Here is a 13,007-nt window from a genome sequence, read left to right on the forward strand (position 1 = left end):
CATCGCCCGGCCCGGCCGCCGCCGCCGCCGCCGTCCCACCTCGGGGACACCCTTCCTATGGGACGACAAGTGAAGGGCTGCCGCCGCCCGCTGCCCGGCCCGCCCCGAGCCTCGGCGCCTCGGCGCGGCAGCGGCAGCTGCTAAACCTGTGCCGCTTGCACGGCTCGGCCGGCTCCGAGCATCCTCCCGCCGCGCCGGGGCTCGGGGGGCTCCTTCCCCCGCTCCTGCCTTTTCGCGCCCGCCTTTTTGGAAGCGGGGGTGACCGAAGTGCTTCTCCTCCCCCGGCTTTTTAATTGCTACCGTTATTATTCTCCTCCAGACTTTCCCCTTCTGGGGGAGGGAGGTGGTTTCCTGAAGTGCAAAGAAAAGTCAGTGGGATTCCCCTCCTTCTCCCCCCCCCCCCCCCAACCCCCCCTTTTTTGGGTGCTTTTCACACGCTCCCTCAGGCATGATGCTCAAGATGCTGCCGTTTAAGCTGCTGCTGGTGGCCGTGGTCCTGTGCTTCTTCGAGGGGGATGCCAAGTTTGGGGAGAGCGGCGCCCGGAGGAGAAGGTGCCTCAACGGGACGCCGCCGAGGCGGCTGAAGAAGCGCGACCGGCGGGTGCTGTCCCCGGAGGCGCCGGCCGGCGGGGAGGCGATGTGCCGCGGCCTCTACCCGCGCCTCTCCTGCTGCTCCCGCACGGACGCGCAGGGGCTGCTGCACGCCGAGGCGAAGGTAGGCACCACCCCGGGCTGCTCGCGGGGTTGGGGGCAGGTTTGGGGCTTTTTTTTGGGTTTGTTTTTTTTTTTTTGCGCGGAGCCCGCGCACCAGCCGCTAACCTGCCGCCTTGCCCCGCGGGGGGACGCGGCGGCGGGGGGCGATCGTTTCTGCCCGGGAGGGGAGGGCGAAGCCGGAACGGGACGCTGGTGCTGATTTATTTGCTCGGGACTCGCGGGGAGCCCGGCTGCAGACCCGCCGCCCTGGAGGGGACGGGCGCTCCGCGGGGAGAGCCTGGAAGTTACTTTTTGGGCGCAGCGGCGGAGCTTGTGGCGGTGGCTGCGGCCCCGGGGCGGCCCGCAGGTACCCCGGCTCCGGGGGAAGGTGGAGGACCTGGAGGGGCTTCGGCTGCCGTCCGGGCGCTGGCGGCGGGGGGGGGGGCGGTGCAGGCGCTCGGCGCTGGTTTCCGGCTGATTTTTGTGGGGTTGAAAAATCTTGTCCCGTTTGCTCCACGTGTTTCGTCGGGACGGGTTTTGGATAGTGGATGGTGCCGGGGTACCGGAACTCCGCGATCTGCAGCCTGCTCGGGGCCCCCGTATTAGTGGCGGTTACGTGTCCCGGCTGCGAAGGACCCCCGAAATTCCCCTCCGGGACCCTGCTCCGGCAGCGCTGGCTCACCACCGCTTACGCACAGGAGGTGCCGTGAGGCGCAGGCTTCCCTTCCCCATTACCTGGCAGCCTCTCTGCCCAATTTCAAGCTGCGGTCATGTGAAGGGAAGCACCTCCTCTGCTCACCGGTTTCTTAAAATTGTCACTTCTCTGCATCCTTTAGCAAAGTTAAATTCTGCTTATCAGCCTGGGGCTTAGCTTCCCAAAGGCGCTAGGTACCTAACCCTGCGGGACCGCCTTCGGTAAGCTGGGCTGCGATGACCAGGGTTGCAGCCAGGGGTACGCACAGGGAGGGAAGTTGCTGAATAATGTCATTAAGAATCACTGCACGTGAAATAAACAATCAGGTGTCTTTTTATTTTTTCTTCTTTTTTTTTTTTTTTTTTTTTTATCCTGGTTTAGGTTTAATTAAGAATTCCTCAGTTACAACTCTGTAGTTGTCAAGGTCTGAGAGACTCTTGGAAAACTTGTGTTTCAGTCTTGCTGGCCCAAGCATAATAAAAAAAAAAATACCCAGCCTGAATCGAATTTTTATGCTCAGTTCACGGTAGATTTCACTCCATTCTCATGTAAACAGCTTCTACGAATCAACATATGTGTCTGGGTGGTATCTCTCACTTTGTTTTGTAACAAAAAGCCATATTGCATCATTTAATTTGCTCAAGTCATGCAAATAGGAAAAAATCAATAGGACAAAAAGGGGTCGACTTATCCTCCTCCCCACTAAACTGCTGCCCACACACAGAGTCCTGTTGCTTATGGCAAAAGAATAACAACAACACCATTGTGTTTGTTAGTTGGTTCACTAATGGGTGAAACTGGAGAACATCATTCTCCTTCAGTCCCCAGCTCTGTCCAAATGTTCATGCCTTTTGAGGGAGCATTTGTCCTACCCCCTCTATTCCCAGATGAGTGAGAACTGTCTTACTGCAGGTTTTCAGCTGCAGATCTCTCTTTATTCATACCATATGCAGCAGCAGTTTGAGATTCAAGGCAGATATATTTCTTCATGTTGTCTAGAGACAGTGTCATTAAGCTCCTGTGTGATAATTGAATTAAACTATAAACTAACCACACACAGATAACCTGAAAGATCTAGCTGGGAAAAAGAAAAAGAATAAGGACTGGAAAATATGTCCTTAATTCACCCAGTTTGCAATGTCTCAGTGGCATATATGCTACCGAGATTATTCAATGCTTGGAGACCCTTGTAGTAATTGGCTGAATGCAGTAAATTGGAAGTTAAATTTTGGTTAGTTTTCAATCTCCAGGCAGTTGAAGGCTTTATTCTCTTCTTACTATTCCTTGAAAATATCTTTTAATTCCCTTTGGGTGTGGTGTGGTTTTGTTTTTTTTTTTTTTACTAATGGTACTAAAAACCTGATATAAATGTGAGGAATTGACCATATATGCCACAGTAGCTATTTCTGAGCTGTTGAACCTGGTTTTTTTAAATATAAATTACACTTTTTAAGGAATATTATTTTACAGGAGTTTTAAAATCAGACTTTTTCATCAAAGATTAACATTTATGAAACTCACAAATCTGCTTTATCATATCAATATATGTTTAGAAAAAATGTCAAAATACATATCATTTATACTTGACAGAATGAGGTGGTCATTCTATAAAGGACAGGGCAAACTATTATGGAATACATTTGAACGGAACTTTTCTAAAAGTACATTTTTTAAACTGTTATACTACAGTTCCAAACCCATCTTTTTTAAACTCCGTCATATATCTACACGATGGAGTGGCTATGACATGAACAGAAATCTGAATGCCAGCTTCTTTAAAAAAAAAACCAAACCCAAAGAATTGAGCATGCTCAGTAGACATTTTCATAAGAGCTTCTTGGTTAAGATGCAGGCTCTTTGATCATTTTTGACCAAAACTATTGATCTGTGTTTATAATGAAAACACTACCATTGCCTGCTGTTTGGGGAGCAAAAATGGAGCTACCATATTGAGCAGATACAACATTGCACTGGCTCAAGTAAGATTTTTGCATCCTGTTGTTGACATTTAACTCTTTGTCTTCTAGTTTTCTGCCATAGCCCCTTGTTCATGAAGGGCTACTACGTCCCAGTCAAACATTGTAATATCAGTTTTTCTAAAAGTTTGCTTACAGCCCGACAGGCAAAGAAGTCCTCTCTACCTTGGATGGTTTCACAGCCAAGGCTGTCAAGGAATGGGTGAAAAGTAATTGTTTTCAAGTGTGCCCTTTTACAATCATTTGTTTGCTCTGGCTCTTTCACGAACAAAGGCTATTGTTGAACACATCCAACTAAACAAATAACTCATCTTGGGGTCCCTTTAACAGCTGCCTTAGTACAATGATCTATTTACATATTACCCTAAAATTGAAACCGAACTCTTTAATGACATAATCCAGCACTATAATACAGAAGAAGCATATGTTCAACCCAACAGCTGAACAATCTCGTAAGCATATGATTTTTAGACATAAATGCTTGTATATCAAACACGGCTTAATGCAATGACTTATTTCACTGTTTGGTTTTTTTTTCCTGTTAACATCAAAATTATACTGCCTTTCTCAAACTAGATATGACAGAGTACACAAAACAGATGACAATATTCAACATAAAGAATTTTTGTCTATTGTGTCGTCTTCTGTTTCTTCTTCTTTGCACTACTCTTTTTGTTGATAAACCAATTTAGTATGCTATGCTTTCCTGCGCATTCCAGGATTTATCTTACCTTTAGCCTACCCGTTCTACTTTCATGTGGCTAGAGATTAAAGGATGATCTTACAGATGTTGTAAATTAGTCAGCAGCAGGCATAATCATTATTAGGCATGTTGCAATAAATGTTTGGAAGTTTTACATATTTTCCAGAGCACAGTTAGTTTAAACCACTGCAGTCTGATGGTTTCACATACGACTTTAAAAATTGAAGCAGGAAATCAGTTTACATTTCTTCAAAAGACCAAAGCCATTGTCAACTTTAAGGTCATTTTCAAAGTAGAAATCCAACAGAAAAAGCTTCATTCAAATAAGTGTTTCAGCTTTTGCTTAAAAGCGGTTTAATATACTCCAGGATAAATACATTATCGATTTACTGAAATTCAGAATAGAATGGTTGTCCTATCTCCCAGGCAGGACAGAGAGTTATACATCAGACCTCACACAGAGCAAATGTTACCACCCTATTTTGCTTGAGTATTCTAAAAGTTAAATAACATTGTACTTGATTTTCAGATAATTGATCGACTCTCATTCCTTAATCTTCCGATTAGCTATTATATGACCAAGATTCATTCCAGAAATGACATGAGGGGGTGAATTCCTGTGGTTAATTCCTGGATAGCAGCTGCTCAGGGGGATTAGGATCCTTTTGTCTTAACTTTGAGGACTGAAATGTTGGCAAGCATTACTTCTCCTGTATCACCAGGCAACGTCAATTATGCTTTCCACAAGAAACAGTAAATTAGCTTTGCTATCCTGTAATTTTTTTTTTTTTTCCCCTGTTCCCAATGCATTCTGGAGTTTTCCAGTAAAAGTACAGTTTTCTATCTGCATCACTGTGGAGTTAATTCAATAAACACACTGAATATTTACCTAGTAATACCTCGTGTTGTACTTCTAAACACACCATCATACTGCTACCACAAGAAAGCCTACTGCCTGAGATCAACTCCCTGATGAAAACATCGGAGACTTTTGCAAAGCAGGTGATACTACCGAAAGTAGGCAAATACTTTGAGGAGTCTGTAGTCATGGTGCACTTTCCTTTGGTGATAACACCAAAATAGGTCATTTCATCCTTACATTAGGAGAGCTCCCAGCTTCTTGGTGACATGATACTCTTCAAAAGTAACATTTATGGATAGTGCTTTCGATCATCCCCTATTGGCTTCAGACTTTGCTCTATTTGGCAGACAAGGACTTGACTGAATTATACAGGCCACTTCCCATCAGAACCACAGCAATGCAAAGTACCAAGGTCAGGATGCCATCGTCCCTAAAAGTCCAGCTAATGCAGAAGATTGCCTCAGCAGTGTGGATTACTGCAAGCATATAAAGTCTGTTCTCTACTACCTGGATTGCAAACCTAGGCAGTATTAAGTCAAGTTCAAAGTTTTAGTTGTTATGTATTTTGGTTATAGTTTATTGTAGTTATCATTATATTTTTAGTTCTCGTCTTCAAGGCATTTTTCCCCAGATCTGCCATATCAAGAACAACATCTGAAACTCAAGAAAGAAGACTAAGGTTAACAGTTCTGCTGCTATGGCCCAGATGAGCAATCTAGTGAAAAGAATCTAAACTTTTTCAGGAGGGAAGGGGCTGAGGCTGTGGAAAGAATTCCCCAAAGAATTCAGGGCCAATGCAAACCTTCTGCCATACATGCAACATGCAATTAATTGATTACTGTCATCAAGGGTTTTTTTAAAAAAAAAAAAGACAGACAAACCCTTTCCAAAAGAAGATATGAGACAATTATATTTGCAAGAAGGGTCTGAAGAGAGATAATAAACCATATGTGGCAGATGTTAGTCACATTACTTAACTGCAGGTGCTATGAAGCCGAGGATAGTCTGAGAACAGATAGTCTAAGGAACAGAACATTACATGCATTTAACGATCCTGGAAAATCTGGAGGAATTCTTTTTGAGGCCAATGGCAGCTCTGCCAGAATAAGGGTAGAAGCCAAATGGTGTTCTTCTAATCAGTGGTCCAACTTACGCCACTAAACTTTAGTACACATTTCAGATGGCCTTTTGACAATATATGTATGGTAAGACTAAACTTTCCTGGAAAGAGTTTGCCTTTGAAATTAAGGTTCCTTTAAATAGGATTTTGTGTAACTGTACAGGCCATATATTGTGTAATATTTTGAATACGTATCTGTTTAAAACAAGGGAGAGTGCATTTCTCTCAAGCATTTGAAGTTTATGTAATTATGATCTGTAAATAAAATGCCGAGTTCAGAACTGTGTTATCAAAGTACTGGATCCTAGAAGAGAGCCAACCTATGAGACAGCATACTCAAACATATCAAGAGTCTTCATGCATTGAATAACTTATTTTATCAAAAGTAATTTAGATAATTCCCTTCAATGTTATGTTGCAAGGGAATGACATTGGAAAGTCCTACAAATCAACTCAGAGGTATGAACTATAGCAAAACTGTGTCAACAGTTTCAAATGCGCTATTTACAAATTTTACAGAATACAAATATTTACCACATTAATATTTCTTAATATAAGTGTCTTACAGTCTTTGTTTATAACTGCATTAAACAAATAGCCAAAAGAACCTGTGCTTTGGTTATGCATTGGATCAGATTCAGTCCCTCCCAACTGAGAACACATTTCCCGCTACCCACCATTGGGATGAATGATCAAAAAACAATCTATGTGGTTAACAATAGCTTAACAAAGTGCACTGCATTCAAAGACAAATAAAGACGACTATGCTGTTTTCCATTATTTTTCATGATTTGATGACACTGTGCTCCTTAGCCTCCTGTGTTTACTTAAACACATCATCAATCGTGGTTTTGTGCTTCTTCAAGTACTATGCATAATATATGCTCTTTTTTCAGGACAAAGTTACAGTCTGAATAGTGAGACAAACAAGATGTTACGAACAAATTCTACTTTTTCACTTATAGAAAGAGATGTCTGAAAACATAGAGCTTTTCCCACCTCCAAGTAGCTTGCATTAGAGGGAGCAAAAAGCAGAGCAGCATCTAAAGCATGAAAAATCCAAGGCACCTGCTGAACTCCACAGCAGTCCTTTCAGTAGCTGGACTGCGGTATTGTTCAAGATACACCTATTTAACAAATACCTAGATATGGTTTTCCTGATGTGTTTTGATGGTAGAATTTTAATTTTTAATCTCTAAATACCTGAATAGGTCACCCTACAAGTTAGGTTTTTAAGTATTTCTCATAAGAGAAGTGGGTAGAAGGCCTGCCGCTGTAGCTCCTCCGTATATAAATGTTCCCTCTAATTCAGAGATTGCCTATGTGATTAAGGGATTGCGGGCATGAGTCCATAAAATAACTTGAGTCCTATTATTCTTATCTGAGAAAGAGAAGCAACCACTTAAAATCTCACTATAGTAATGACATATTGCACATTTGCAATTTTTGCACTTTGGGAACGGTGACATGAAACATGATGCATTTATACTAACTGTATTGGTTCTGCTAGCATTATTTATTACATTAGATCATGCAAACTTCTTTTGTGTAAGATGGGGAAACGGGTCGTATGTTTATTTGTCTCTGGTTTGTGGCTTGCAGATACTTTCTGTTACCAACAACACAGAATGTGCGAAGCTACTGGAGGAAATCAAATGTGCGCACTGCTCACCTCACGCTCAGAACCTATTCCACTCACCTGAGAAAGGGGAAACACCTGAAAGAGAACTAACTCTTCCCTACCTGTGCAAAGACTATTGTAAAGAACTCTATTATACTTGCAGAGGTCACATACCAGGTAAAACCTATAACAAGTATGGGGCTAAAGGATGTCTGTTTTGAAATGTTGATATTGCCTGAGCGGTTATAGATCCAGCTCTTCACTAGGTAAAATCCTCACTGATATCCAGCGGATTTTGCCCAAGCAAAGACAGGGTATCTCAGGGTCCTCACAGCGGATCTTATGTAGTGAGGTAAATATTTTGAGTGCTTTCTTGCCACCCTGCTATTAAACTCTCCATGAAACACAGGACTGTTTGTTGTCAAAGGCACCTGAAACTACTACCTTTGTTGAAATATTAGCGTGTCCATTCAAATCATGTAAACAAGCAGCTGGCCGTCCAAAAGGCTATTCTAAATGATAGATAGCTTTAAAATGCAAGAAATAAAGGATGCTGGCTGTTTGCTGTAGACTCTGAAAGCTGATGAGTAAAGTGTTTTTTCTGGTTTTGTTACCCTAGAAACTGATGCTTTTTTCCACAGGGTTTAAAGCCCATTGAAATCAAAGGGAGCTATTCGATAGACTTCTGTGATCTTTGAATCACTTCCAACATGCTGTTAACAACCAAATTCCGAACTAACCTAACACTTCCTCACTGTAGTCAGTAGAGTCAGCTGGACATAACCAAAACCAGAATTTGACCCGTGTTGTCTAAGGCAGTCACCAAATGTGTGCTATCACTTGTAATTATATCAACAAAATAACCACAAGAAGATGGTTCTTTTAGAAATACTGTCTTAATACACTATTATTCTAAATAACATCTTTGGTATTCTCAGTAGTAAATTATTTATATGTTTAAGACTGTCATTTTTAAACTATGCTTTTTTCCTTGTCCAAACACTACTTACAAATAATGCCACACAGGAGAAAATAATTAAACCGGTTAAGATTTTTTTTTTACTAGCGACACAGACTGGAAAAAAGAGTTGATAACGATATGAAGAATGAATTTGTGAATAGTCATTTTTGACATATGAGCACAACTTTGTAACATAATATAAACATATTTGAGTAAAGGGGCTAGTTTAAGTGGGTGATGTCTGGAGGAGGGCTTTTTAATTGCGTGTGTACAGTGTGTACTTGTTTTCTCTGAAATCCCAAGAGTGCAGGGATTTTTTGCAGCGTTGTTTTATTGACTTAAGCAAACATTTTGAATTGACTTACTTTTTCCCTTTTCTGTGGTTTTACATGTATCTCAACCCATTCAAATATGAAAATATTATTATTGTCTTTATAAACTAAGAGATGTTTCTAAGGCTTTCTTAAACCAGCTGTTTCTTGCTCTTTATCACATTCCCCAAAGCAAAGCAGAATAGATCACAGTTGCCAAGACTGCCTGCTGAACAGCGATAACAGATAAGATATTCTAAACGTTTGGCCCATATAAGAAGTCAGCACAAAGACTTTTTTTGACATGAGTTTGTAGCTAGCGCAAATGATTAGCATATTCTGCAGAGCAAGTTGTTTTGTGAAATTCTGTGTTTCTGAGGAAACAATTTGTTTAATTGGTAAAAGTGAAAGGGGGAAAAGGGAGAAAGAAGGAGGAGGTGGAGGGAGGGAGACAGAATGAGAAAGGGCTGAGCAGCACAGGAGCTATAGCCACAGGAACCTCACTCCTCAGATCAACATATGTGGTGACGAATGACAAATTATTTTTCTACAAAGTTTGTGTATATGTAAAACTGTTGAAGTGCACCAAGATGTCAAGTGCTTTTTGTGACCACCCAGGTTGCCTTGAAAGATAACCAGATGAAAGCATAACTTTAGCACTGGACAGAGCACTGTGCTTTGCAGGAAAAGAGCTTACATACTTTAGCGTCAGTTAAAATAGGATTTTTCCTACATCAATCAGATGCTAATAATCATTCTAAATACTTGTTCTGAAAGTGGGTTGTATTAACAAAAAGTTGTTGCATACTTACATCCACCAACAGGGTTAATTTGGTGACTTGACTGGTACATATGGTTGTTGATACCTATACTAGGATTTCCTGAAGGTATTAATTAAGATTCAGGTTCATCTTTTTGAGAAGATGGCCTACAGGATTTTCATATGGTTTAATAGTCTTATACATTCTAAAATATAAACAATTAAAATGACAACTGATTTGGCTTTTCTATTTTACTTGTGAGACCTGTACATCCATAATAATATTTATTGCAAAAGAAAGAAAAAAAATAGAAAATGTGGAAGCTATGTTTTCAGCTTAGCCTGGAGGATTAAACAAAGAGTTGGAAATTAACAGGCCCCCAAATCCAAGTTCTCTGGCAATGATTCACTGTGCATTTGTTAAAAAGTCAAATAATTACTCTTCCTCCATTAGGGAGTGCTAATTGTTTCTGAACACCAATACAAAGGAGTTTAAGGAAATTGCTGACTACAAAAATAATTTTATCCCTTCAGTCCTGCACAAATGAGAAATACTATTAGCAATTTAAGACAGTAAGCATCTTTTCTGGAACTGAAGTTTTAGTGGTACATACTAACCAAGAAGACTGAGAAATTATACATCAGTTTTTTTCACGAGTTAGCTCCAGAAATTCATTTATTGTTCTGTCTCTTTTTGCAAAGATGAAAACTCTAGCAGATCCTTCGTTAACTCTTTTGAAGACGGCAGTTTGCCCACCAGTTATGACTGTGTCAGAACTTCCATTGACTTCTTTAGGAATATCCAAAGAAAAAGTGGACCCGATTCTTTATTCAAACAGAGTAATAACAACAGCTGTTAGGATTATATGGATATGTTAACGCAGGAGGGTGTAATGTTTCACAGAGTCTATGAGATCAGAACTTCCCTGCTTCATCCCAGGTGACTGTTCTCATTATTTCTCATCTGATCTTTACTGTAAGACTCAGTTTAAGTGATTACTGATGGAGACACTGGAGTTAAGTGACTTAATGAAGTCTCTTCAATCAATATGAATTTTAAGTTTTCCAAGGTTGTAAGAGCGTCTAATACTTATTATTAATATAGCTAGTAAAGAAAAGCATGGCTGATTCTCCCTTTAGGCATGAGCAGAAACTTGATCCATGCCAGTGGAAGTGACATATTCTAAGGAACGAACCTGTGCCACAGCCTTGGCGCGTTCTGCCATCCAAAGACATTGGACAGATTTTGAACTATGTGCTCTCCATTATTGTCATTTGAAGAAATGGGTTTCAGATGATTGTGGGTGAATTCAGATCCAGGCCCAGATCTGAATCCAGGCATTACCAGAACAGGTGCTTGATTGATAGGAATTTTTTAACTCCAAGCAGGGGCACCCCAGCCCAAAATGCTGGAAATCTAAGAAATTCTGCAACCCACATAACACTTCCAGAAGTTCTAACATAGTTGACTAAGAGTCACAGTCAACATAATCAACCTGCAGAAAAATAGTAGTGGTTCATAATGTTGCTACTGCTAACAGCAGCATCAAGTGGATTAACCCTGGCACTGCCTGTGTGCAGGTACGTGCAATGTGTGAGTATGAGAAGAGAGCCGCTAGTCACTTGAAAACCAGTAGGAAATGATGTGAGCTACCACTGAACTTGCTACATTTTGAAACAATTGGTCTGGAATCACCTCTTCAACTTAGTTTTCACTGAAAGTTTAGAAGAGACAGGAGAATGTGGTGTTTGTGAACAAATTCACATCTAGCTGTCAAAAGTGCAAATCAGAAAAAAAAAAACAAAACCCCAAAACAAACCAGGAAGATGCTTCTTTTACACAATAGTGAACTGTATGCTCAAGGTCATAGCAGGAATAAAGCAGGTGAGCCTGATTTCCAGATGCTTTCTAAGCCAGTGTAGGTCTACTCAGATGAGTGGATGATATTCAATCCTGTGTGCAGTGCAAACAAGGAAGGGAGTGAATAGGAACTTGACTTGCTGTAAAGACAGGGACAAATGCTACCACAACATTTGAGTTGTACATCAAAGAGAAGAGGCAGGGGGATGGGTAAGCAGGGAATCCAGTGAAGTGAAATTTGGTGAAGGTAGGACAGGAAGGAAGACACAGTGTGAGGAATAACTGACTGCATATACGAGTGGAGAGAGGAGGTGAGGATCACCTGAGAGCAGAAGTTTTCCTTTGAAAAGGCTTAAAATCATGCAACTTATTCCCACAGTTTTTTATAAAGGCGAACATAGAAAGCCTTCACTGTAACTGTCTTAACTGAAGTGTCTATAGTTTGATTCTTGTTTGCAAGACGGAAAGTTTTAAAAGCATAGAAATGCAAGCTTGTGCAAAATCTGACATGTACAACACTTAAACAGTATGTTTAATCTTCCTTTGTGATTTCCGTTTTCTTTGTTAATACGGGCACTGCTCTGTCAACATATACACAGCTGGTAGGAAATTTGTAATGATATGCATGAGTCTTTTAAAATAAAGTGGTAAGTACAGAAATTCACACAGGACCAAATGCTGCAGTCCTTATTAGGCATAGTTCTCATAGAGGACAGTGGCAGAGATATATTTGAATAAACTCAGACTGAGCAAAATGATTTTGTTTTTTTTTCTCCAAACAATTCTAGTGCTTAGGGGCACTTGTCAGGGACCATTCTTCTGGACACTGTACAAACACTGAACAAAATGGCAAACTCTACACTAAAGACCTTACAGTCTAAGTATGATAAAGAAAACATTAAATGGCTACAAGCAGATAGGAGAGTAGAAGCAAATGTTTTTCTGTCTTTAGTGAAGCTGTTAGTATGTTGAATCTAGCATATATAACACAAGCAGATTTTTTTTTGTAAATTACCGTGCCTTTTATAGAACAAAATTCCATCCCTAATACACAGGTGAAACTGTATTTACAGAGGTTACATTCCTTCCAGTAATGCAACATTTTAGCAATTTACTGACTGATTTTCATAGTTTAATTCAAACCCCATTTTTTACGAGCATTTCTAAGGAAAATGGAACATAAGCCTTATCCTTTGTTGGAACCAGCTGATGGGTTTGCTGAATAGCAAAAGGCAACTGCAGTGCAACATGTACTTAAGTGCAAGATAAAAGATTTCATAAGGAAAAGGGATTAGTCTTGCATATAAGAAAAGGCATTACATAAGGCATTAGTCAAGTGAGTTTGCATCTGATTGTTATTTGAAATCAACATGTACCGAGTAAACAATATGATCATAATATGCTCTCGGTTTTTCTGACTGAAGATAACATTCAAGCCAAGGGTA

At 40.7% G+C, this 13,007-nt stretch overlaps 1 protein-coding gene across 1 annotated transcript in view; it reads left to right on the forward strand.

The window, feature by feature from the left end:
- The first annotated feature begins 448 nt into the window (after positions 1–448).
- The window catches only part of HHIP (hedgehog interacting protein), a 70,814-nt gene continuing 58,255 nt past the window's right edge, over positions 449–13,007 (forward strand). The window contains exons 1-2 of the mRNA XM_075709508.1: positions 449–715; positions 7,651–7,846. Of these exons, the coding sequence (XP_075565623.1) occupies positions 449–715; positions 7,651–7,846 (463 nt within the window). The remainder of the gene's footprint in view (positions 716–7,650; positions 7,847–13,007) is intronic.

This window comes from Pelecanus crispus, chromosome 4, assembly GCF_030463565.1.
Source record: "Pelecanus crispus isolate bPelCri1 chromosome 4, bPelCri1.pri, whole genome shotgun sequence".
NCBI classification, from domain to species: domain Eukaryota; kingdom Metazoa; phylum Chordata; class Aves; order Pelecaniformes; family Pelecanidae; genus Pelecanus; species Pelecanus crispus.